General features: G+C 36.4%; 1 protein-coding gene across 9 annotated transcripts in view; it reads right to left on the reverse strand.

Annotated features, from left to right (window-relative positions):
* The window catches only part of QKI (QKI, KH domain containing RNA binding), a 149,560-nt gene that overhangs the window by 50,337 nt on the left and 71,375 nt on the right, over positions 1 to 27,848 (reverse strand). For 4 of the 9 annotated variants that reach the window (XM_053972325.1, XM_053972326.1, XM_053972324.1 and 1 more), the window contains exon 4: positions 15,783 to 15,833. The exons of the other annotated variants lie outside the window; for them this stretch is intronic. In XM_053972325.1, the coding sequence (XP_053828300.1) occupies positions 15,783 to 15,833 (51 nt within the window). The remainder of the gene's footprint in view (positions 1 to 15,782; positions 15,834 to 27,848) is intronic. 9 annotated transcript variants of the gene reach the window in all.

Raw genomic sequence — 27,848 nt, forward strand, 5'->3', positions numbered from 1 at the left:
TGTAAAAATTACTACATAAACCCTACTTATTTAAAATTTAAAAAACTGGGTATAATAGAAGAATCTCCTATTTGTAAGATAAACCCTTGTGGCTTAACCACAATTCACACTTCAACTTCGCCTTTTTTTTATTGCAAATGTGTCTTTTCCCCCAAATTTCATGAAAAATTCCTCCAGGAAATCAAATATATTGAGGGAAATGTTCTAAGATTTAATACCAACAAATGTTTACAGTGCCTCATATTCATATACACCTGAGGGAGCGCTGCTCCTTAGAGTGTTTCATTTTTAATTCAGCTAAGTCTGAAATGTTTTGTGGAATACACAAGGATAAAAATGAAGGGGGGGTGGGGGGGGGGGAACTGAACCATGAGAGATGTATGAAAAATTTATGTTAAAGAATCAGTACTTTGAAACTACTTTTCACTATGTATGTAATGTGCATATATCCACTACTCCACACTATCAGATACAGTGGTGTGTTCTGTTGTCTTTAATGTTATCTTTGCAGACTTTTTTAACAAAGTGGCTGTGAAAATAGGTATGCCGATTTCAGAAGCTGGAAACAAAGAAAAATAACTCTCACTTATGATATAATACAGAACATGATGCAAAGTGCAGCTGAGTTATAGCATGCTTTCTGTTGAAATGTAATCTTTGAAAGAATTGTCTGTGACAAGGTAGTTGCAACTTATTAATTCAATTGTGATCAAAACTCCACTACTACATTTTAAAGAATTACATTAATTTTTTTTTTTGTAATCCAAAGCAGGAGTGAGTTGATTTCTTTTAAGATGGTGACAAGCTATATCAATATGAGGTAGTATATAAAATAATTTGTTACAGGTATGAAGAATGAGAGAAGGCTCCTAAACCAGCAGAGGGCAGAGGAAGAAATGTGCAACTACCTCTTTTCTTGCACTGACTCACCGTTGGAATGGGAAAGGTCCCGGTTACTAACACCAGACACAAGAAACCTGCACAACTATAGTAACACAGGAGGCAAAACAAAACAAATTTTAAAAGGCCGAGAGGAACAAATAAGAAGGAAAGGTGTTCCCAAGTAAAGCAGCAAGTTCTGTTCCTGAAAGACAAGGAATGCCTAAATGCAGTTTTAGCTACCATGCCCCACCATTAAACACCATGCACCACGTTTATAAATAGTGTGGGCAAACATAAAGGGGCTTTATGGTGGTGTATCCTTTTCTCTCATAATGAAAATAATATGGTGCAAAGTCTCCAAAACTTGTTTCAGATTAATATTACATCAAGTATTGGCACTGTACTCCAAAGTCTGTTGCAGCATGAGAATTTTTTGTTCAGTTTAAAAAGAGAACAAAAAGCTGCAAATAGGACTAACAAGCTGCATACAGAACAAACAAATTATATTGAAGATTTTTTTTATCCCCCTAATTTACTTTTAGGTGGAACATGTTGTGTGTGGAACAGGTTTATAATCACAGGTATTAGTAGGGTGAGACCTCACAGCACAAGCAATCACACAAAGTGCTTATCAGTAAGATAACTGAAGTAATGTATGACTATGATAAGCTTTTCTACTGCCATAAAGCACAGTAATAAAAGCACTGTTGTTGAGACTGCTATTTATTAAGCCAAATTCTAAGACTGAAAGAAAGGCTAAGAAGAATAAAATTTTGCAGTATGTTTAAAAAAGAAGAAAAAACAGAGTTTGGAATGGGCTTCCAATTTCTGTACCTCAACACACTGGGGTTATGATTTCATCCAGCGCTCCCATTCTGTCTCACAAGATGGTTTTCTTAGTGGGTTGACAGTTTTCTAAGAAATGTCTTTGATTGAGAATGCTAGTTGAATGTTATACCAGTATGTATATTTCATTATTTACGGGTTTGGTTTTATCCAAATTGGGAAATTCAGGTCTTTATTAGCTCATTCCTTCCAACAGAAAGTCAGGTGCAAAACACAGAGTTACAGTCATGAAAGAGAGGTAATCTGCAAACCTCTTGCACTTAAGAGCTACCATTTTTTATGTTACCTCATTCTCCTTTTACATCCTAACAGGATGGTTTGGAGAAACATTTTTCCCCAAGTAAAATCTTTATATTAAACTAGTCCTCTGTGCAACAAGTCTTGAACACATGTTTTCTCAACCATGTTTTGTTATAGCAAAGCCTGAACAGCAAAGTTGTATATATCTGGAACACAGGTAGGAAGGTATCTTTCTGAAGACTCATGAAATATAGTCCAAGATTTGAAAGCTTGATTAGGGTTTTCTTTTGAATTTTTTGGGGAGAAAATGGTGAAAAGATGGGGAGGAAAGAATTACTAGAACTTGCCTCATTGCATTACTTGGTACAAAGAAACCAAAAGATGTGGCAGTCTTGAAGTGAATTGCAGATAAGACAAACCAGTTCACTTCACAGATTCAGAAAATGTCTGGGGTGGGAAGGGACTCTGAATATCATCCAATCCAAGCACCCTGCTCAGGGCAGGGTCAGCTCAAGCATGTTGCTATGGGCCAGGATTTAAATATCTCCAAGGACAGAGACTCCATCCCCTCCCCCGGGAGACCTATTCAGTGTTCAACCAGTGCTCACTCCCAACAACAAAAAAAAAAGCTTTTTCTTAGGTTTAAACATAATTTCTTTTCTTTCAATGCGCACATTGCCCCTTGTCCTTCAGTAGCAACTGTTGATCCATTCAGCCTAGTTGCCAGGTCTACCTATTGAAAAACCAGTCAGGAGTAATAGAAATTGCCATGAGAATTATTTTGGGAAAGAAACATTTGCTACCACAGAAGGAAGGGCACGCACACTGAAGGAAGAAACAGCATCAGAGAAATCAGAAAACCTGACTAAGACTTGGGGAAAAAGGAATTCAATTGCATATATTCAAAATTCTACTACATACACAAGAAGCAATTGGCAGCGTGAAGTCTTCCTGCATCCCAGAGACTGTCTATGGAAGAATTATACATGAAAGATGGAGACTGAAGATGTACTACAGATGAACTACAAAGTAAAGTGATTTACGCCACAACCATGGGGAACAGCAATATTAGGAAAGCTTAATTATAAACAAACTATCTTGTCTATTAAATTAAAGAACATTACGGACAACATAAATGGCAGATGAAATTTCACTGTGGTCCTTCTTTGGCAGAAATTTCAGTATCCTTAAATATAGCCTAATTCTGTAGACAGATATGCTTTCATTCTCTTGCCTGTGCATATACACTCATTAATCCTCAGAGTACCTATGTACAATAATGGACTACTCAATATTTATCTCGCTATTAGGGTCAATGTATTAGGTAGTTAAAAAAAAATATTGCTACAAGTCCTTAAAATTTAGCTGCAGAAAAAAAAAGTAGTGCAGCTACAGGAATTTTCTTGGGGAGGGATTTAGGGGGAAGCAGAAAAGCAGGTAAAGGATGCAACTGACTTGAATCCATAAAATTAAACTTAAATATTAGAAAGGTTATTCCTTCAGAGGGACTACTGCAGTCCAGCTCACTGTAAAACTGTATCTCATATTTTCCACACACCTCACCATACCACAGTAACTTCAAGTTGTGCTCTTGCACCTCCTGCATCTTGGGCCTAAATGGCCATTGCTATTTACACTTCATACCCCATCCCAAAGCTTTCTTCTTAATTCCTCAAGCTCTGACTGAACAAGACTGAGGCAGCATCTTACTAGCCTTCTGTAAGCTACACAAAGCAGATGACTGAAAACTCCTCTAGAATAGAGTACGAAGTCTCTTCTCTATCTAGCCAATACATTTCAAACAACTTCAAACCCAAATGAAAGAAGCGTCAAGGTTAACTGAAATTGAAAAAATATTCAAATGTTGGAAAAGGAAAATATCAACACAAAGAAAGTCACCAAAAATATTTCATCATCAACTAAAAAACCCCTCAGATCTTATTTCTCAACCTGAAGACCTTCACAGTACAGCCAACTGACGAAAAGTATGTTGACAAATTAAGAACTGGTGAAGTAGGATCCAGTCACTTCCAACTGTCAGAATACCATTAAAGAAAAAGGAAATAAACACTAATGAAAAAATACTACACTAGTATCTGTTTATATGCACCCAGAGAAATATTAGTTAGACAATAAAGAAAGAATGAAAGAATGCATACAATGTGGTAAGCGTGGAAGCAACTTTCCCACATGGCACTTTTTTCAGAAAGCTATGGGCTTTTCTATAATAATAAAAAAGTGCAGCTTCCATTCTGTGCACTTTTTTCCACTCCATCTCATACAATTTCCTGTAATGTAGGCCACTAAAAAGATACAAAACCAGCTCAGTACCAACAGCAGGGAACTTTTAAAGAAGTAAAGTCACCAGTTCAAGCAAGTGTTGAAAATGACCCTTAGTATTCTCACTCATCTTGAAGTGATAGGCTATTAAATTCTGTTTTCACCAACCTATTAAGCAAGCTGGTCTCCATACTGAATGACAAAAACCACAGAAAAGATAGAGTAAAAGGCAAGAATGTTTTCATATAATGTCAAATTGAACACTAAGATTAAAAGGCATCAGAATAGCTTTAGTCCTTCAAATGATACAAAGGTTTAATTCAAGTACACGAAGAACTTTAATTAAAAATATCCTAAGATAGAAAAACCAGTATAATCACTCATAGCTATTTCTCAGAGTCAAATGGAGGAGGTAAGATGAGAGAAGAAATTCAGCTACTTAGTAAAAATCTCACAATATATTTTGTCTAATAAATTGCTCTGTAGTTACATTAAAATTGATGGTAGGTCTAGGTGAATATTTCTTTCCACCAACAAAAACATTCACACATATATATCAAAGTTTCAAAAACAATTCAAATAACAGTTTAAAAGAAGCTGTGTGAATTTAAAAAAAAAAATAAAGCTAATATGCTGATTTTAAATAATTCTGAAATTGAACTTAAATTTAACTCAAAAGTCACAAATAAGATCCAGTCCTGATCTAATTTTAGTATTTTTAAGTAAGACATAATATGTATTGTAGCCATGCAACAATATCTGAACTAGTAAGTCCAAAAGAAACATTATTCAACCATTCAATACAGTCTACATCTTACTTTACAACTTTTTGTTGACACAGCTGAACTGGTAAAACCAAGTCAGAGGAATCTTAGAGGAATGTACTTTGCCCTAAAGTCATATACTCCCAACCTTGCGAGAGTTGTCTGTCTTGTGTTGTTTTATGAAACTTCTGTTCTTGCAACTGTTCTGCCAACCTGAGCTACAGAACTGTATTTTAAAGTTCTTGGCTTCTCTGCTGCAGAGATAGCTCAAAACAAAAATCCAGAAGACAGGAGATTTCTGTAACATTGTGCAAAGAATAAACCACTCAGTCTGCAAATAATTCCACATCAGCTGATCCGTATTCATGGGAAGTCCAGACGTAATGAAGCAAAAATCCCTTGGATAATCTCTTACTGTTGTATTGCTGCATCCTTTCCTGAGCAGTGTAACAACTTCCTAAGGTTCACTGCCCTTGCCAGGCCCTTGCTGCTCCCTCTGGGACTGGCCCAGCACCACAGCAGCCTTTCAGGCCACATGCTGATGCAGCAGATGCCTCTCCACTTCCCCCCACCATCTTCTGCTGGACAAGGGAGTTTGCAACCATGAAGGGCTACAGAGTGCCAACACAAGGTCAGTGCTGTAGCTGGGAAAAGGAGGTGGTGGTGAAGGACCATATTTTAACACATAACTGCCCCTTAAAACACTGTCTTACCATGTCTCATGAAACTATCTTAAGTGAAATCCAATTATGCATGTGCCAGGGACAAAACACAGTCATCTTTCTTATCTGGTAGGAAGCAACCTGCTCATCTGTGTGTTAAATGATAGCTTTACAGTAATAACTGTAAACTGGGGCTTCCTCCTTCCATTTTTGTGACTGAATCTTAGGTCTTGACAGGATTGGCTGATAAAAAACAGAGAAAAAATTCTGAAAAACAACGCATCCGTCCTCAAACCTGTATTTGAACGATACAGTTCTGATACCAACATTTCAATAGAAGTTGTTAATTTAGATGAGGCCTGCAAACAAAATAAGTGCTCAGGTAAGTACCAAAAATAGAGGTTTTTATCAGATGAAACTCCAAGCCAGCCCCGCAGAAAACCAGTTTAAAATGATGCACTAATTACAGTATCTGTTTGAACAACAGAAGTAATTTTATAACATGAAGCATCAGAACACACTGATTGTCCTAACCCCCGCTGATAAACTGCTTTAATTGTGCAGTTACAGTCAGGCAAATTAACACAGACTTCTGCTCCTACTGAGCTTCTAATGGCAGCAGTTCACAAGCAGAAAGCTGGTAAAAAAAAGTAAGGTTATAAAGGTATGCTGAGGGAATAGCACCCAGTCAGGGAGAACACGGCAGCTTACTCCACATTTAGCATTTCTGACTGAAGTTTTCACCTATAAAAACAACGGATCAATTGCTTACATTAACCATCATACACTTGTTGTTTTGACTGTCACACAAGTTAGTGCTATTTATCGAGCCTTTAATTATAAACTATTATTGTATACCAAGCTCCCACACCAAGATAATTTTGTATTGAGAAAATAAAAAGAAGTGGGTGTCTTCCAGCACACATTAAACTAGCCAGTAGCTGTCAAACATTGTCAAAGGGCATTATTTAAAGCATCTTTTAAGAACTCTTGTTTAAAAAAAAAAAAAAAAAAAAAAAAAAAAATCAGGCGGCATGAAACAACCTAATGCTTAAATGACACAAGAGGATTCTGTTCTCTGTCTCAAAGCCTCAGCACAGACATTGCGCCCAGGAGACTTCGAACCAGGCACCGCCCCAAGTTCAGATCTGCCCTGCAGTCAAAATGGTTCCTAAGGCTCCAAACAGCGCCCGGGATGTTCCCAAAGCCGCAGCTTCCCAGCACGAGTGACGGAGCCGCCGCAGCCCTGGGGGGCTGCAGACACAGGAGGAAGGGGCTGTCACCGCGCTGTCACCGCGCTGTCACCGCCGCTGTCACCGCGCTGTCACCGCCGCTGTCACCGCGCTGTCACCGCGCTGTCACCGCGCCGCCCCGCAGGGCTGCGCCGCACGGGGAGCGCTCCGCAGAGCCCAGCCCGCAGCAGCTTGGGCAAAACCGGGAACTTTTCGTCAAACTGCCTACAGGACTGCAGCTCCCCAGCAATTTCTGCTTGCATACTTCTCTCAAGTTGTACCCGTGTGAAAAAGAAGGTTTGTGGAACAAGCTGTATTGTCGAGTGCTAGCAAAGTCCTGGAGCCTGTTAAGACTGAATACTTCACTGTTGTGGGATAAAAGTAAAAGTTTTGCACGCATCATTATCCACAGGGAAATAAATGAGAATTTAGTACATAAAATGCACAGTGTAAACTCAGTATCTGGATATATTCGTTAGAGATGAATGCAACTTTTACTATTGATACCTAAAATTACTATGAAATAACAAACTTTACCCAGGCAGAGGAGTGAGCCTGTTCATTTCTCTAACTTTGTACTACAGCTAAGAGTTTCAACACTTTATTCCTGGCATAGTAAACTTTATACAGATACAGTTACACTGATATCCAAGTATGGTTTTATTCCCCTACAGAAAAAGGAATTTCACAATATTGGGATTCTTTTTACACACTGACCACTCACTAAACAAACATCAAATTCCCTTGAAAGAAAATGAAATACCTGTAAATCCTGAATGCAAGTCTTCTTGGTTCAGAGTTAGCTTTAGGGAAGCTAACTCTGAAGTACCTCTGTATTCTGAATTGCAAGGTAAAAAAGACATTTTTCAGTGCAGGCTTTGACCAACAAAATGTAATCTGTGAAAGTGGACACATTCCTCAGAGCATTCTCTAATCAGGAAATACAGGCAGAAAGTGTATTTCAACTCATGACTCAAGTCCATTCAACATCAGTTACTAATGAAATTAACTTCAAAATAATCTGCAACTGTTCTAAAATCATTTCTGCATATTGGCCTCTGAGTTTATGAGCATTATTAATCACTATAAAGCTGATTCCACTATTCAGCTTTAGATGGAGAAAGTATGACAGAAGTATATGTTCTTTTATATACATTATTATCAAGCAGCACCTATGTACCATGCATACATAGTATGCATAGTAACTTACTCAATTTACTTCAAACACTTTACAATTTTTATTTTAAAAACACTTAATGGGATATTAAAATTATATATATATATGTATGTAAGAGAAAACAAATCTACAATGGATCAGTTTTTACGAACATGAAAAAGTATTTCTTAAAGCAGAACCAACATGTCACTAATATCATAGTGACTATATATAGTACTGTTGAATTTACTCTTTTAAGTACATTAAGATTCTTTTGTATATCTGAGTTTTTATTTAGGTAGTATTCCAGTATTATGTTTTAATTTAACATTTTATTTCCTTCTACCCAGGAAGAAGACTAGGACACCAAGGTACTAGCCTTGCTAACACCTCTATTCCACCCAAAAACTTACCAGGGCAACTAACACTCTGCTAAAGTTCATGCTGACAGGCAAAATAGTCTTAATTAAACTGAAATCTGATGACCATATTCCATCTGGGATTCTCATACTAGGAGATCTGAAAGTGCTGACATCCAAAAAGACCTAATATGCACTCCAAAACTAACTCAAGGCATGGCAACTTCAAGAAATTTGCTTGAAGAAAGAAGTTGCAACTCTAAGAAAATGCAGTGTTAACTATCCAGTGGTTTGTACGTGTCCAGGACCTGAGCATCAAGATCCTAGTACTGCCTCAAGTAAAAAGTCACCAACATCACCAGATGGTGTTCCAGGAGTGCCCTAATACTGGGCCACAGAAACACAGAGTGAGGTGCTTCCCACGTTACCGTCCTGCAAATCATTGCCCAGAAGGTGAGGGGAGAAAAAAAAAATTAAAACAAATGGAGGCATCCCCAGCCCAACCATAAAGGACTTCATCAGGAGTTAGATTCTTGTGTCACTTAGGACTGGAAGCTTTTTGCAGTTGTGAATGATGAAGTAAAACAAATGAATAGCATACTGAGGTATACCCTTATTTATAGCTTCAAGGTGATCATTCTCGTATTTCATTTTTCAATTAATATGAAACTTTTACTTTAATCTGTGCAATGAACACAAATGGTAGAAAGCATCACAGGCACCTCTGATTTAATGATCTGGGAATTTAGGAAAACATCTGAGCAGTGATTTCATATTTTGGCTTACTGTATTGTTTACAGTAAAATGCTATCACTATTCCTCAACTGTATTTACAGGAAAAAACTGTCTGCTCATTGGTTTCTCAGTCTTTTAGTTTACATACTATACCATTCCCAGGTATTTCTCTGAGAATCTTTTTTTTTAATGGTTAAGACAAAACCAAGCAAGGAAAAAAAAAAAAAAAACAACAACAAAAAAACCCAAGAAACTAAAACCCCAACCCACTGTTCTTGACTCCAATCTGGAACGCCATTTACAGCATGCTGTATTCGGAAAACTGCACTCTATGTTTCATTAGACACTAGCACTTCACCAAGTAAAAAAACATTAAACAAATTATACTATTGTGTTCAATGGATGGTATGATTAGCACCTAGACTAGTAGTGTAATTGTACATGTTCTGGAACATTTTCTTTCCTCTTTTGAAGCACTATCTTGTAACTTACATCAACAGTAACTGCTACACATAACTGTGGCAGCTGTCTTTACTGCATTTCAGCCATTCTTATTTCTCCATTCCATGTTTTATTTCCTCTGTCTTGTTTTGACTTGATTGCTGCTTTGCACAGCAAACCTGGCCAATATATTAACATTCCCCTCACCAATAATTTGAATTCAGTGTTAAATTGATCTCTTTCTCAGCTAAACCCATCCTCAAACCTCTGGGCTCCTGCTCTTTTATGACAGCTCCACATATATGTGATGTTGAACAAACTGAAAGGGTCAAGAAGTATCAAACTCACACTTCTCTTCAGGTGCTATTCCTGCTTAATCTAAACACAAATTCCAGAAACTTTCACATATTTACGTTAAAAGCCTATGAAGTGGACATAACTACAGTAATCCATACATAAATTTGTGAAATTTCAGATTTTTTAAAAAAATAGGAATAAGTGACTGGGTTTTCTTTCCAAACTGAATTTATAGACCTCTTAAAGAAAAGGAGGGAAAAGAAATATCAAGAGGAGAAAAAACGTAACAGCTAAGTGACCTTTTGGAAGTGCTGGAATAAGCAGTTGCTGATACCTTTCATTTTAGTGCCAACACATCCACACTTCTACTTCCTTCCTCTCCATTTGCCTATTGCTTCCAGAGTCCCGTGGCTCAGCCTTTGCCTGAAAATCTGACCATTCTGCTATTAGCATTTCCTTGAGGAGAGGTTGTACATGCCTCTCATGTGGATAAAAAATGCAAGATACATCAATGGGGTTCCTCTGCGTAAATCTTAGTGAAGGTCTTAAGGGAGTATATTGAAGACAACTTTGTAAAATTGCAATATATATTCCTGCCAACCCTTTGCTTTTTTTGTTACAATATAACTGTAAACTTTTTAAAGAGAGAATTTTTCTTCCCCATTTTCCCAGGCTGCTAACATTTACAATAATACACCATACTAACATTAACATCATTTCTGAGACTGCTTAGCACTTAGTAAGGAAAATGAAACTAACTCCAAAGCTTTGCATGCAATATACAAAGATGTTACTACAGGATAGTTTTAACATAAAATTACACTGAACACCTTAACATAACCTCAGTGTGCCAAGAAAATTAAAAAGCACCACCTCTTAGCCCACAATATAATGATGTAGCATACAACTATGCATAAAAGCCAAATTTAAGAAAATAAAACTAAAAATTCTTCCCTATTTCCTCACCTCCCCCAAAAAATGAAGTAAAAAAGGAACAAGTTTATATTTTTTACTTTTTGTATGTGCAAAAATGTGACCTCACTTTAAGAACATGGAGTTACTACTGTTTCTATAAACTCAAATGAGACTTGTAATATAAATAAAATTATTGTTACAATAATACGTTGTTAGCTTTATTTTAAGACATTGTGATCTCTAGGTTATTACTGTTTGTCAAAGCAATTAAAAAAGAGACTCATGACTCAAACCAAACATACCTAGGTAGTAGTTTAGTAACTTCAAGGATCTCAAATAACTTCTCTAGCCATAAAGAAACTGTTTAACAGCTCAGAGAAATAAGAAAAAAAAAAAAGGAAAAAATTAAAAGAGCTGAAACAAACACTCAACATCACTGATTTTTTCAGAATGGTTCAGGGACAGGTTGGGGAAGGGAAAGGAGAGAGTATATAACTTTAACCTGTAAGACTTTGCCAATAGAACTTTACTTGTGGGCTAAGTACTTCTTACTTTACTAAGAAGGCATCCAAATGCAGGAAAGAGGCCATGTGCAGGAAAGCAAAGCTGTTTTGATTGCTAGGACTAGGCTGACATGGTTGCAATGTCAGAGTTTTAGCTCAAAATCTGTATCTTGCAATTCTTGAGAATGGTTCTTTGTGATTTGGATATGTAACTAAAGAATAACCAAGTTCTGACAAGAGCAGGCAGAGTCAGACTGGAAAAAGCAGGGCAACAGGGAGGGATGCAATCAATGTTACAACAGCTCTCATACATAAACTGAAGTGCTTTGTGCAATCCTGACCTTAGCAAAAAATGTATCAAGTACTTATATGATAATACCTCGTATTTTTCTTATTTTGCCTTTCTTGTTTAATTTCTTAGGATGAATCTTCATTGGAGATTTCCTCAAAGATGCATACTCCTGCTTCCTCTAGGTGTGTCAAGATAGCAAGAAGACTCAAGTGCCCAGGCAGCTAAATGCTACCCTGTACATTTGGATTAAAAGTGCCTCTTATGCCAACAAGAAAGCAGAATGCTAAACATAAACCAAACTTTTCCATAAGTGGTTGCTTCAGTGAATATTGACAACTTTAGACACAACGTCTGTGCTTATAATTAAAATAGTAATCTTGCATTGTCACTTCAGAGAAAGAAACTGTCCTGAATCCCAAGACAGAACTATTCTGAATTTTCTTGTATAGAAGGGTTTCCTCTACAGGCTTCAGTTTAACACAGCTGCAGGGTAACTGCTCACTCTCACAAGAGAAGTGGCTCCATTCTTTTCTCCTTCCCTCTTCTTTGTACCAGCAGCAGCTCTTGCTGGGGCCTTCCAGAGCCAGTTAACACAGCACAAACCACTGCTGTCAGATTAGGTTTTGCCTGTTTAGCAAGCTGAACTGGCTCAGTGACACATTCCACAAGCAGCAGGCTGAGCCCAGAGGAGGGCACAGGCAGATCTCCCTCTGCAGGAAGCTGCCAGCTGTCAGTCACACCTCTGGCAGGACACACAGCAGCCCAGCCCCTCCCAAAAGGTCCTGGGGGTGGGGAGCCCCTTGCTCTGACTGCCCAGGGGACATGCTGGCATTTAGAAGTGCCACATACACCAAATGTCATCTTACCGCAATACATAAGTTACTATTAAAAGTTAAGTATTCTGAAAATTCAGTTTCCACTCTGAGTTAGGCCTGCAGAGCAATCAGCTTCCTTCCACTTCAAATGCTACATCTCAGCTGCTTACCCGAGAAACTAGCACACTACGTCCCAGGTATTTAACAAGGGTGTGTCAAAGAAAAAAAACCTTGTCGTTCACAGCATAGTGATTTAAATCAAGTTCACTTAGACATAAAGGTTCGGAATCTTCTTAAAAATGTGTAGTTTCACAGGAGATATTAATGCAAATTAAGTAAATGAACATATTTTAAAAATAAATGTAATTTTGTTACAAAGAATACAGAAAAAACAAATTTGAAATTGAGTACAGAACTGACAACAAACATTGGCTAACAAACTAAAGCTGCGTCCTTTAAAGAATTCACAACTCCTGCCTCAAATAATCCCAACACACAAGTTTTCCCTTTATTTAAGACCAAAACCTTGCACACAGTCTGTAATTACAGATTTACTGCAGCAGTTGCTTCAAATCCTTGCTACAATTACAGGGGATTTGACACAACCAAGCTACCACCTAGGTAATTCAAAAGTGTGACCATTCCAAACCTTCTTTACGACCAATTTCATGCAACTACTCTATTGATTAGGATGACTACAGAATGAGGAGTATTCCAGCACATGCCACATGTTCCCAATGCTGGATTAAAACAGTAATAGTCATGCCAGTTAAAGACTGTATAGCTGAGTGCCAGCTTGGCACTGATATTAAATGGCTTTTGAGAATACCACTGATACATTAGGAAGATCTTCCCTATAGCACAGAAATGATAGATGTTCAGGATCACCCTTCACCGCTCAGATAGCATCAATCCAGTGATTTAAAAAAAACAACCAAACAAAAAAGCCCAACACAACCCAAAGCAAACAAAAATTAAATTAATCCTTCCAACAAACACCACAAAAAAAAAAAAAAAAAGCCAGCCAAAAAAACCCATCACATAGCTATATGACTTTAACATTTTAACTCCTCATACTCTCTCTGAAGGTTTTCACAGAGAGTTCCCTGGTCCTTCAATGAATCTGTCCTTAAGATCTGTGTTTGGAAGTTTTTATTCACTTTCTACACTTAATGAGCTGAAAACCACAATTTTTTTTAGTTCATTTAAAATACTGTACACTAGCATCAGCTCTATATATAGCATCTGTGCAACACATTTAAAATAAAAACCTTGTGAAATTAATGAAATAAATAATTTATGTAAAGAAGTAATTATGAAAAATTATGTCCACTTTTTAAATTGGAAAACAGTGTTTAATAAAATTCTTGCTCATTACATAAGCACAGAAGAAAGTATTAGCTAGTCATAATTTTGATTCATAGTCAAATATCACAGCAGTTACATCTATAGTGGTTTCAGAAGAGAATGTCTAGATGTGCATCCTTCAAGATCCCATTCAATTAGCAATCCTACAACTTCTGTTTAGGACACCTCATCATCCTTCCAAAAAGACACCTAGTTTCACAAGAACTTTTTGAATCCCACAAATTCTGGGAAAACGTACAAAAACATTCACCAAAGGAATATAATTTTCTAAAAAACTCATTAAATAATGAATTTGCTGACATCTTTACTTGTATCATTTTGAGTAAAACTGAGTGTGCCAACTAATATCTATAACTAACCAAATTATCACAGCTCCACTGCAAGTCAAGTAATAAGCAAAATTTAGGCTTACTATGAAAAATTTCAGGTTCTGGTTTTTTCAACACATTTCCTCAGCTAACCATTTCCCTTTGCTACCAAAGATATTAATGCAGAGAGAAATATTATTATTTATAATAATAAAAACAGGACAGATTGAAAGAGGCAAACAGAATGTCATTACAGCATGAAGTTACAGAAGCAAAGTAAATCACTGATGTGCTACCCAAGTCACTATTTTAAAAAGAGCAACTTTTAAACAAATTCCACTACACTATCAGAAACACACAAAAAGTTATTTAAAAAACTCTGCTTCTGCTCTTCAAAAGACAAGTTACAAGCTTTTTTCATTAAAATACCCATTATATACATTTTTAGATTGCATGCTTATCTGCCCCCACAAAAAATCAAATGAAAGTTTTACAGTTTAACCTAATATACTTCTGAATTACAAAAGTTGAAGAAGGTAAGACTGGGTAGAAAAGGTCATTATGTGGAAGCTTTTCGTACATTTCACAATGGTTTCATCCACCTCAGAAAATAAGGCAGCATTGTACATGAATTGAAGACGAAAATAATTACACACTTTGCTCACATCCTCGAGAGACAGGTAGAAGAAAGGTCAATTTCTTCAATATAAACGTTTCCTCTTCTTCAGAAACGCACAAGCATTACAGCTTTTTTCAAAATGCATTTCCAAGAGATGACAGGGATCTACTGCCAACTGACAGGTCCTGACCTCCCACCTCCTTTTTCAAATCCTCTCCCTTCTCAAACTGGCACAGGTATTAATTTGGATCAATACAGCTTATTAACTAGCATTTTTTTTTTGTGCCCACTGAACTATTCTCTCACATTAGTTGACCAAAATCTAGCTTCTTTGCTGTTCCCACTGTAACCCTCTAACATGGACTAGAACATTAGTTCCCACCTCCCAAAACAGAAGTTTAGCAAAACTTTGCCAAACGTGTAATCCTGTATTTTTATGCAACAATGCAAACTGTCTGGTTTTATTCAAGTAAGGAATAGGAAGGTCCAAAAGAAATCAGCAAAACAGATGGATAGTTCTTTCCTGTCCCTCTAATACAGCCTTCAAGATGATGTGATGCCATCAGGAGAAACTCAAAGTGAGCTTTCAGGAATGTCCCTAGCACAGAAATAGTCACATGTTTTGTACCAGTACACAAGAGGTTGCTCAACTGTCCAAAGTGAGAACGCCAAAGAGCTGATTTGAACACCAGCAGCTGAGGGCAAGAAACAATCAACACTTCTTTTATTTTCCTAAGAAAAAAATCACTTATGACGCACCCAACAAATTTTCATTTTGTAGATCAGTTCAAAAGACAAAACTTCAACTATTTTTATCACAAAAACTTTTCTAAGATTAGAGCTACATATTTTTACACCAACTGGGTATTGCAACAGTGTGTAACTGATGTGAAACCTGTCTATAGTCAATAAAAGCTTAAATAATAGTCTTCCTCACATCAAATCATACAAAGCAAATTTAGGAAAGGGGGAGAGGCTGAGGGTCTTTTTCAACCAGTGTCTCCTCAAATAATAGGTAATTTGCAAAAACTCACTGGAATGTTTACAAGAAGTAAAACATTTACTTGCCTCTACCTCCAAAATTGGTGCATCATGGCTGTCTCTGCTCTTAAAGGAGACCTGAAAAGCAAAAAAAAATTGGGCGTGTGCCCTATTTTGCTTCTTTAAGATGTTTGAGATGCATGAAGAGTTGGAATTAGGGCTTTTTTTTTACCCTATGATGGACATAAATTATTCCTTCTTGTTTACACTTGAGACTGAAATTTCAAGAAGCCATAATATAAGACAACCTAGTAAAGGAAAAACAGTGCAAAAATCAACAGAAGCTAAGTCACAGAAAAAGGAACAAACTTTTGTTTTTTCCATCACCCCTACTTCTTCAAGTTCTCCTCCATTTTGGTGATGAATAACACAAAATCCTTTTCCAGAGTTAAGCACCACTATTTGTGATTTGAACACAAATTTATGTTTTAACACTGTGCATGCTAAAGGAAAAAAAAACAGAATAAAAAACCCAGAAATTTGACTGAGGTTGTAGTTTAAAATTTTAAGATAAAAGACAAATGGAGAAAACTCAAGTCCTTTTCAGGGACTCTTTATGGTTCAAAATAAGAAAGTAAGTAAAAAAAAAAAAAAACTGTTAGAAGTTCTCTGCAAATGGAAAAGAGTGAAAAATCCATGAACTGGCTAGCTATAAAAGGGAGACAAACATGACTTTCTCTTCCAATACTAATATAGCCTGTGAGACATTTCCTGTGTATGCTGTAGTGATGCAGTTATCAGAACAGAAAAGCTGCTGCAATGTATTTTCTAAGAATTAGCATAGTTCATCTTATAGCACTAGTAAAATAAAATTAAAATTTATGCTAGATGCAAAGGAGCAAAGAGTATAGTTTATTTTAACTAACGCCCATCACTGCTGGGGAAAGTAGAACAGCTCATTAGTATTAACTGAGATGGGATGGCACCACGTATTTCCATTCAAAAAAGTTGTTCAAAGCCCCTTCCTATTCCTTCCACCCACACTTCAACTATGTAATTGCCATATATGAAAAAGGAAAGTCTAATTTTTTTGTTTTTAAGGGAAATTTAAAATGCTGCTTATGCAAAACATGCAGCCATCAAGAAAAACAAAAGCACGATTCCTAAAAATAAGGAAAATATACCTAAAAAGTACATCCTTCGAAACTATTTAAGACAACAAATTCTCATAAATTATATATCACTGAAAAACAATACTCAACCAGTACAGGGTTGTAGTCAATATTTTAAGCCAAATCAGTGAAGTGGCTGAAGGTCTTCATTACATACAAAAAGCATGATCTTCCTGAAATGCTAAACCAAGATTAGATAGGCCAAAGACCTGAGCATCTTTACCACAGGTCTGTTACTCAACTCAGTTCTCTATTATCAACAATAATAATGTTACTTCTCCAGCTGCAACACGCCAAAGGCACCAATTCAAACAATACTGGCACTTAACTAAATGCTCCAGTGGCATAATTCAAAAGGGGTTATTTTGGTTTGTGGGGTTTGGGACAGTTGGTTTGTGTTTGGCATTTTTTTTTTTGGTATATTTTGCTTTTGTGGTTTTTTGGTAGGTGGAGTGGGCATGTTTGGTAGGGGTTTCTTTTCTCCCCATATACGAATTATAACAAGAGAATGGAACTAAATAAAACCAGGAAAAAAGTAACAAATTTCATGTTTCTTCAAAATATTGGGAAAAAGTCTTTCATGAACAATTAAGAAAATGATGTTTCGTTTAGAAATTACTTAGAGAGGTCTATAAAGAATCAGATTTCAAGATCACACAAAAACTGTTTCAAAGCTATGAAGAAAAAAAAAATCACAAAATTATAGAATTTTTTTCTCCTTTCTGTTGAACAAGAATTATTTTCATCAAAAAGTACTTATTTTTCTGGGTGAAATATAAGGTGACATAGCAAGCTAGAAGTTAAAAGTGAAAATATTTTAATGCAGACACTCATGTATCTCATATCATGGAATGTGAAGGTGAAGTTTAACTTTGCAGGTTGAGTCTACTTAATAACCAGCTGTCACTGAAAATAGCAGCCATGACTCTGCTACTTCCACTGAGCTGCCCCTGCTGCTCAGACAATTGTGCAGGGGCCAATTTAGGAAACTCACAAACTCAACTGATGCCCAAGGATGCACATGAAGCAGTGGGAACAGATGTCCTAAGGCCTTTAATGGGAACTGACCATCAGATCAATCCAAACATAGTGCCATACCATTCACAGAAAACCTTCAATAATTTGCAATAGAGAGATTTTGTCCTCTGAGGACTACTAATATGATTAGAGCTCAGGCATTACTCTGCTTAAGAGTGTGTGAGCCTCTTCAATCCTGCATAATTTGACACAAATTTAAGTAAATACAGTTCAAATTAAATTCTAATTTAAGGATATCTGTGGTTACTTCAATATCCACTATATCACCTTCTTAGGAAAAGTGTATTGATATAGTGTAGAATTCACTTTAAGATTTCCAAACATATGAAAGATACAAACATATTATTTTTTTAAATTATATTTTTAATACCCTTTTTACTATGCAACATATAGTACATTTGCAACTATTTATACCTCTTCTGCCTATGCAAGTAATTTATACAAAGTATTAAATCCTATTTAAATGTTATGGAACAGAAGTGCCTGACTGGGGAAAAAAAAATCTAAGTAATCAAGTAAAATAAAGCAAAAATCAAATTACCTCAACAATCAGTTTCAATGCTATTCTCCACAGGAATTTGAAAGAAATTAATCTTCTGCTGTAATTTACAAACAATGCTTAAACTGTATACTCAAACTTCTTGCAAAACCATATGGTCTCACAGGGAAAGACACCTTCACAAAAAACTGCTTGCCTAAGTCAGAAAAATCATCAGTGAAAGTTGTTCATAGATTTTTTCCCTCTGCTAGTGAAGCACATTTTAATTATTCAACAAGCTACTCTAATACTCAACAAAAGTAAAACCAAAGTTTCCAATGCAAGTCATGCTCAGCTAAGCATACACAGTATAACCTCCATACCCTCCCTGTTCTGCCCCCAACCCTCACCCTGCAGGCAGAGTTAATATGATTTATTCCACTTTTGTAGGATGTGACATTCTTGTCATGGGGACAAAAAGGTGGAAACCATCTGCACTAAAACTTTACTGACTGACTTAGTACATAACATACAACTATTTAGCACACCAACACTCAAGCATCACAAGGCAAGGAAGGTGTACACTGCAGTTGCAGTGTATGCAAAGCGAAAAGTAGGCACAGCTCATCATCTATTAGAAAGTTAAATGAGACCAACAGCATGAAATACACAGACAAATCAATGGATAACGAAAGAACATAAAAAAAAAGCAAGATGGGATGTTTTTATTTGGGCAGTTAAACATATAAACTCTTTTAATACCTTGCTCTAACATGATACAACATGCAGGATAACATACCTACTGGAGTTTTAAAACATTGCCCCATTTTAGGCAATGTTACTTCATTACTTTGAAGATAGCAACAAATAATCTCTTAAATCTGACGATGCAACAGTACACAAAAATGCCACAAATATTCAAAAACACAGGCATGCAACGGTTTTTCTAATACACCTATATAAGAAAAGGCTAAAGAAAGAAATAAGAAAATAATTACACCAAAAGAGAAAGTTTGCACTGTATATGTTTACCAAGAGTCCAAAGAGCAGCTAAATTACCTCTGAAAAAGTACACAACATCTGAAACTCCAGGTACAGAAAACACTAGTACAAAGCTCCACACTGAGCTTTTCACTTTGTACATTTCAAATGTTTCCCTTACATATGGGAATAAGCTTGGGGTTTTTTTGGTGGTATGTCACCAACCACACGCAGTCCCAGGACACTGAATTCCATGCACTCTGCAAGTTCTGTATGCCCTAATGTTCACCCCATCCTCCAAGTAATTATGTGGCTCTTAACACTATTGACCACTGTAAATGCTGGTATGAAGAGCTGAGCGAACAGACTAGAATTCAAATATCTAGTTTAATACATATGAAAAATCTCAGTTATAGAAAGCAAGAAACTGTTTATCATCTTAGAAAACGTACTTGCAAAAATCATAGATAAATAAGCATTAGGAAAGAAACCCTTTTGCAACCATTGTCACAATTTTATGGAGACTTAACACCTTTTCTCAGTTTCCTCCTGATCTCTCAGGCCTAATTCTGTTCATTTCAAATTTGCTGCATTTCCTGTTGGCTGTGTTGCCTCACTTCCTTTTAAATAAGTGCCTTGCAGAGTCTCTAATTGGTCACACAGGTGAGCATACTTTACTTATTTTTTTGAAACAAGCAAAAAAATCTCCAAAAAACCCTGACTGTTTCAAGTAAGTTTAGTTTTTTAGTTTTTCTAATTTAAGGCCAGTAACAAGACACACAACAAAAGACCACTACTCTAATCATTAAAAGTTGTTGCTGAATACTACTCAGGATTAATGGCAACTGGCTATTACACACATGTCACACAGTATGATCAAAGTAATAGCATTTAATGCACCAAGGAAAAAAAAAAATTCTACAGGATTAATATTTTAGTTCTCTGAGATTAGATGTAAACAAACCATACTGCAGTACCAAAATTTTAGCTTGATCTTTACCAACAAGCTGTTTTCATTTTAGTATATAGGAATGCACGAAGTCCATGATGCACAAAACCAGATACAGGGGAAAAAAACCCAAACACATAAAATGCAACTTGATTACAGAATTGCTATCTACTTCAGCAGCATAGACACACACACACAAACACACTGTATACACATATGTATAGGTATAACAAAAATCTTTGTGATCTGTGTAAGATTTTGATAAATTAGTACATTATACTGCACTGAAATTTTATTCTATACATCTTACGCATTATGCCTCTTTTTATACTTAAGCTTAACTCCTAGTAATTTTTTCCCAGTTTTACAGACTTCAACCAGAAGGAATAGTCAGGATGATTTAATCTGGCCTTCAATATATCATAGGCCATTACTTTTCAAGAGAAAAAGAACTGCTCTGACAGTAATCATTAAAAATTGGTTTAGAGTGTATCCAAGGTCATCATAACTTGACTCTGCTAATACAGGGAATTAAAGTTTGTTTCTAGATGGATTCTTCACATTTTCTCTAAGAGAAATCTCTATCACTCAAAATCTGATTTAAAGAAAATTCTTAGCTTTGAGGCACAGATATACCAAGGGCTAACTGGTAAATTCTCCTTACTTTCTTTCACAGTAAATTTTGAAATTTTACACCTTAACCTCATTCTCAACTGCCCAAATGGCTAAAAAAAATGGACAGAAGGGATAAAGAACATCAATATCATTGCCGAGTACTTTAAAAAAATCTTAGGTAGTTGTGCTCAGGGTGACCTCACTAGAGTTCAAATACCAGATGCACCAAGTACATTGTTATGCAGCCAAAACCTGCAAATACAAATGTGAGACATACTCTGTAGGTCCCAGTCATAAATAAAGTATCGTTCACATTTTCAGTTTTTTAGTTGTTGATCCTACATAGGCAGGATTTGAGCCTGCAGGAAATTATGATTCATTGTGTACTCTGCAATAAAAACCAAGTTTTACGACATGCTTTCAGCAGGACTGTTTTCATCAGAAAGAAAAAAGCACATTTAGCAGTTGTATATATATTTCAAATGACAAGTACCATCAACTCAGATTATAGGGGGAGATAGAGGGTCTGAATTTTCCTCAGTGGTACATAAACCCTGTCAACAGAATGCTTAACAGTGTTCTTCTGGATGACTATTTGGAGAGCTGAAAGCTCTCAGCTTCTAGATTTTTCATGTCCTAAAGTTTAGTGGTAGAAAAGTTAAACTTTTTTTTCAGAGTTACCAAGAAAGTAAACTTTTCCTATTTGACTAAGTGCATAACTTAACACAATCATTTTTGTCCATTTTAATGAAATTTGTGAAAAATTGTCCATGGGGTGAGTGCAGAAAATTACCACATTTGTGCGTTGTAGCTGGCATTTCTCAAATGGGAAAAACTCCCCAAAATCTTAGACTGGAAAAGAGAATTCCCATTCAGTCTTAGACGTAGAAACTTCACTCTAGAGCACAATCAGACACAGCAATTCCTGCCAAAAGGAACTGCAAGTCCTACAAGAATAGTAAAGAACATAAAGGGAAAGCATGCTCATCAAAAATAGTCCAGGAAAGGCAATTGTGAAGTTCCATTCTTTTCCACATCTTAAAACAGCATATAATTTCAACACAGAAATTTTCGCCTCTTCAATATCTGCACGTAGAGATTATGTGAAAATATTGCAAATTACTATCTATTCAAAATTGGATATTACAACATTATTTTACCACATGGGAATAAATTTCTCTAAAAGCGAATACAAGAAAGAGTTCCTCAAAACTGTAACTGAACTACACAACAAAGAAAATACTCAAAAAATGCCAACAAATCTTTTTCAAGTGAGCAAAGTCAATGAAACATAATCAAAACAATTCAAGCAGAAAAATGTGACAGCCCTTTTGCATTTTCTTCACGGGGAACAAAAAGTACAGTATGTCCATTTAAGCCTATTCATTCTGGAAGAACACGCTATTTGACTTTATTTGAGGCTGGGCATTTATACTGAATGCATGATAGTCTAAAGAAACCTTAACAGAGTGGCTTTGGGATTACAAAAACTGTCTGTGGCTAGACAGTGTGGGCTGCAGCGCTCACCTACAAAGTGAAATGAGCATTCAATGTTTGAGCAGAGGAAGCCCTCTAATCACTGCAGAACCTAATCCTAAATGGATGAGCTAACACAGTTACACTAACAGTCTGCAGCAGAACTGCTGTGCCATGAAGTAAGTCTGCTAATCTGAATGCATGTCAAACTCACATTCCATGGGTTTTTTTTTTACAGTGCAGAAAAAAAGAAAACCAGAAAAAACTGTTAAAGAAACAGAGATAACTGCACGTCAAAATGCCAGATCATAAAACACCTTATCAAGTTCTCATTTAATGCTTATCACTGTTTACTTGGCATGAAAGGGCAATTGTTTGGTGGTAGGAACTAATCTACATTTATTGACTTTATGAATTACCTACTGAAAACATAACCAATAATTATGTAGCAACTTGTTATGAAATTCAACAATTTAATTAAATTTATCAGTTAATATACCCAGAAGAACACTTACTTTAAAAGAAAAGCAGACTACTTAAAAAACATGCCAGGTATGATCTAAGATGGGCTTTCCAGTGTTCTTTCTGTAAACCATAATCAATTCATACAATTACAACTTTTTTTTCCTAAGCTTGATCTTCCACAGCACTTTGCCTGCATCCTTTGATATTACAATGTTCCACTACAAAATAAAATCTAGCTTTCTGCTCTTTACACTATGTTTAGGTTTTCAACAAAACAAGAAAATCTTTCAAGTTTCCACACCTTACAAATTCTTTTAAGAAACTGTTTTATCTGTAATGATTTTTGTGTTTGTTTGTGTATGGTTATCTCTAAGACCAGTCATTACTGCTAACCATTCAGTATGTGCAATATGCCGTCTGAGCAAACTTTTATTAATTGTGCCTAATTACTGCAGGCAACCACTCTTACTCTGCATGTGACCTCTATTCACCTAACAGTTGAAGCTCTGAAGTTCTACTTAAATTACCATGCACTGCCATAGCCACTGAGCTCCTCAAAAGAATTTCGTGTACACGCTCTAAAGCTGCTACAGTAATTACTCCTTTTCACTTACTGTTTCACATTTTTGGCCAAATTAGTTTAGCATCAAACATTCAGCTTTCACTCCAGAATAAAGCTGTTCAAGCTTGCTGAACAAAGACCTTCCAAATTTTATAGAGGAAAGCAACCAACCCATTCCTTAATTTCTTTGGATAAATGAAATAAAAAGTACTTAAGGGTTACTATAACAATTTTATATCCTTTCTTACTGCCTATTGATATATTTTCTTTATTTTCACTGTTAGAATATTCTTCAGCACTGGTATGTGAAATAAACAAAGATACCAAATCTTCTATGTCAATTTCTCTGCTTTACTCCTCCTTGTTATTTCTGTTCAGATATTCCAAAAATAGCTGCTACTTAGGGAAGTCCATCTCAGACTGCATTAGGAAAACATGCTTCACACACTTGGAATAGAAAAACTGAAACACTTGAATTAAAAAAAAAAAATTCTGCCATGCAAGATATGTAAGATGCCATGTCACGATACAATAGATTTTCAAAAACCATTGAAATAATGAGCAATGGCAACAGATGCTTCACACAGAGGAACAAGAAGGAATAAGATAGAGCAAGCATCTTCCAAATTTGCAACTCTGACACTGCAGTTGAGGTTTCTTTTTTTCCACTTCTACTATAGCCACTGTTGTTAAACAGCAGAATTCAAGAGGCACAAAGATTTAAAAAATAAATAAAATAACCAAAGCTCACCATACACTACTACACCAAAAAAGACAAAACTCCTTTGTCTTTACTGTCACTAGGTTCATGAAAAACCAAAGTCGTCTCCAAAGAGATGAAAATATCCTGTTAATTTTCTTCACCTCGCCCCTTCTCCACCAGATAAACGAGGGCATTATCACTGTTTAATACAAGTTTTAATTGAGTACTGTCACTGGTGGGAAGAAAAGTGTGGAACCACTACTTTCCATATCAAACAAAGCAGGTAATTAACAGCTACTCTGGCACAATCCCTTATCACCAAAATACACAACACTGTTAAGTTCTCTCAATGCGAATGCTTTGCTTCAACAAAGGAAAGCTGATGTTTCAGGGTCACATTCACTCCTTTAATACACAGGCATAAATTTACTGCTCAGTCAGACACCTATAATTAAACACAAGAAGAATATAATTCTAATATTCAGACAGGCTTGCGTATGAGTGGGATATCTCCCCCTTTAAAGATGATTGCCTTTCATTTTTTAGTTTCAAGCAGCTACAGTTCACTTAGTTTTGATTACATAGCAATTAGATATGCAAATACAAGAGATCTAAAAAAATGCTTTTTCAAATGTCAGATTGTAAGCAATCAAGCTTATTCTTTTCTCCGGTACACACAAGCTATTCATTAAATAGCTATTGTCTTAAAAACATTCCAACAGATTGCATTTATCAGTGTTTTAGAAGCAATGGGAGTGCACATTACTCAGAACACCGCTCAGGAGGGAGCGAAATCGATCTTACAATTACTTTAATATATTCATGATAGTGGTTAACTAAGTTGAAACTAAGGATCATCTTTGGGCATTTTTCCCACCATTGTTGTTACCAATATTGAAACTCACTGCATCACCAAATTAACCAAAACTCATTTGTTTATCTATTTAATGACAAACATGTTAGTAGCAAATGTCACAGCTAAAATCACAGAATTGTAAATATCAATATACAGAAAATCGACTCTGAATTATCAATTTTTCACTGTATCTTACAAATAGGCTCATATAAAGGAATTCACTATGAAATGATGTGGTTAGTATAGTTTTGGCAGGAAGAGCCATTCTGACACCTGTCCTTTTTCTCCTCTGAAGGACCACAGATACTTTCTATTACAAATACAGACTTGGAATTTCCCACGCATCTAGACCACATAGAAGGTCTTGGTTCTTTGTGACATACTTCACTTGGAAGCACTCCACAGCTTGAGATCCACTGATCAGTGGTTAAAATGGTGGGAAAGGATGCTTGGCAGCAGCTCTGAAGAGACCAGGAAAAAGCAACTACTGCAAAACCATATGGATTGGTCTATAAAATAGTCTTACCCACAGCTACAGACAACCACTGACAGTCTGAAAAATTGTTCTTGCAAAACTCTTAAAACAAAAGAATAAAATGGGATGGGGGCAAGGGTTGGTCAGTTGTTTCTCTAAAAGATCACAAAATCACTCCAAGCTAACAGGAGGGGGAGAAGATCCCTAAAAGCAAGCCCATGTGTTCAGTGACTCAGCTGTGCAGAAATGTACACTAACAGGGGGAGCTGAAGAAGTTCTTTCCTCAGGCTGAACTTTCAAGCCAAGTAACTGAAGTAATCAAATGTTTTCCTAGCTGATTCCATGATCACCAGCCACCCTTCAACATGTCTCTCACAGGAGCACAGATCCTTTTTCAAGGCCAGGAAAGCAGCAAAAATTACAAGAGATGCCTGATTCAGAGGTCTGTTCTAAAACGTGAAAAAGATGAGTTTAGCTCTGCAGCCCAGCTGCAGGCCCCAAAACATTCTGCAAAGTCAGATCCAAGAAAAAGCTGGAAAGGCTTTTTCCAAGAACTGACATTTATGAGCTAACAGATGAATATGTATGTGACAAATTATTTGACCTTTTGAGGGTCTTCCAGTTTCCTTCCCCCCCTAATCCTTAAATACTCAACCTGATTTTCTCTTTCCCTCCCCTTGCAAAACAGGAGCCTTATTTAACCAGCCAGTAAGGTAAAACTCATTGCCTGTCAGCTTGCTGCTGTTGCCCATGCAATGTTTATATTCCTTCTGCTGCTTCTTCCCTAAGGGTCACTATAAACAACTGTTTGAGCAGCAAACACAACCTGTGTATTTGAACTCCTACCCACTACAGCCTAACATAAAAAATGATACAGCTGACAGGGAAACCTGAATAATTCCCTCCCACTGGTGCCCCTGCAAACACTCCCTCATTTATTACATGGTCCTCCAAGAAGATGCGGGGAAAATCCTGCATCTACTACTGTGAAAAACACAGGATCCAAAAAGCATGCTCAAAATGCCACACTCCTGCCAATTTCTGCTCCTGGCAAGATTGGTGATACAGCATTGTCCAATCAAATTTACGATACTTAATACTCCGACTTACAGAAACAGCCAGTTGCAAGTGAGTTTAACAGGAACACAAGTAACATGCCAAGTGTGACTTACCTAAAATCATTACACCTTATTCTACCTGGTAGATTCTTTTACTCTAAGTCATGAACCATACATTTGACTGCAAGTAAGAGGTCTGAAGCCTGCAATAACCAAATCAGACTTCCTTAAGAGAATCGAAACACATAATCAATAGTAAATGTGTTTTCCTCTTCAAAATGTTTCTTCAGGAGTAGATCTGATTTTTCTTAGAAATGGAGAATTGTGGGGTTTTTTTTGGTTTTGGGTTTTTTTAAGGAGGGTTAATTTTACTACCAAATGAACTATTCTAAAAAGGTACATTTCAAGCCAAATTGGACTTATTTAAAAGGCTGGATACTGAAAAATTCCACTAGTCAGGCTGCAAAAACCAATTTTGCTATTTGCAGTACCCTTATGTCCTCACTGCATACTAATTTCCAGACCAGCTTCAGTATTTCAAACCATGTAACTTTAAATTTAATTTATCACTTATTTTGGTTTGCAATACAGCTTATCTTAAGCCTTTTTCTGATTCGTGCTACTGTGAGTCAATGCGAGCTAACAGATTTAAGTTCTAGGTCTTTTTGTCAGTCAAAATTTAAGTGAACATTCAATTCCAGCACTGTCAACTTGAAACACAGGAGTATCTCACAGCCACCTCAAAGACTGCTTGGTCATTTATGGATCACTCCAAAGATGGAAAATGACTGCAACATACTTTATCAGCACGGAAAAACCTATATTTCTCTCTATAAAATTTATTATTAAATCTAAAATTTGTCAACTACTAGCTTTTAGTTCTTGAAACTATGTATCAGCGATAGTATATTTTACAAGCTCAACAAGCCAATTAAAATATCTGCCAGGACCCCCAATAGCCTAAAAATTGAATTCCCTTGAATACATATGGTTTTAAATATGGGAACATTTGAAATGAGTAGCTCAGAACCTTAAGTGGCTCTGAAATAATTCCATCACGTGGATCAATTAAAACAGTCAGGTACTTCAGGTGCATTCAGTCAGCTAAATGTGGTTTTCAATTCTTTATCGCTCTGACTGCCACAGAAGCATTAATTGTTTCTGTGTGGCTCAGGACTGAACAGTCCAGACATACATTTACAAAAATACTCCAAAGAGCCCACAAGCAGTGGCAGAGATGTTATTAATTATGTTATGGGTCCCATCTTTCAGAAAACTGTTTCTTTCTTATTCAAGAGAAACATGCAGTTGCTAAAGTTCACAGG

This window comes from Vidua macroura, chromosome 3 (genome assembly GCF_024509145.1).
Source record: "Vidua macroura isolate BioBank_ID:100142 chromosome 3, ASM2450914v1, whole genome shotgun sequence".
NCBI classification, from domain to species: Eukaryota; Metazoa; Chordata; class Aves; order Passeriformes; family Viduidae; genus Vidua; species Vidua macroura.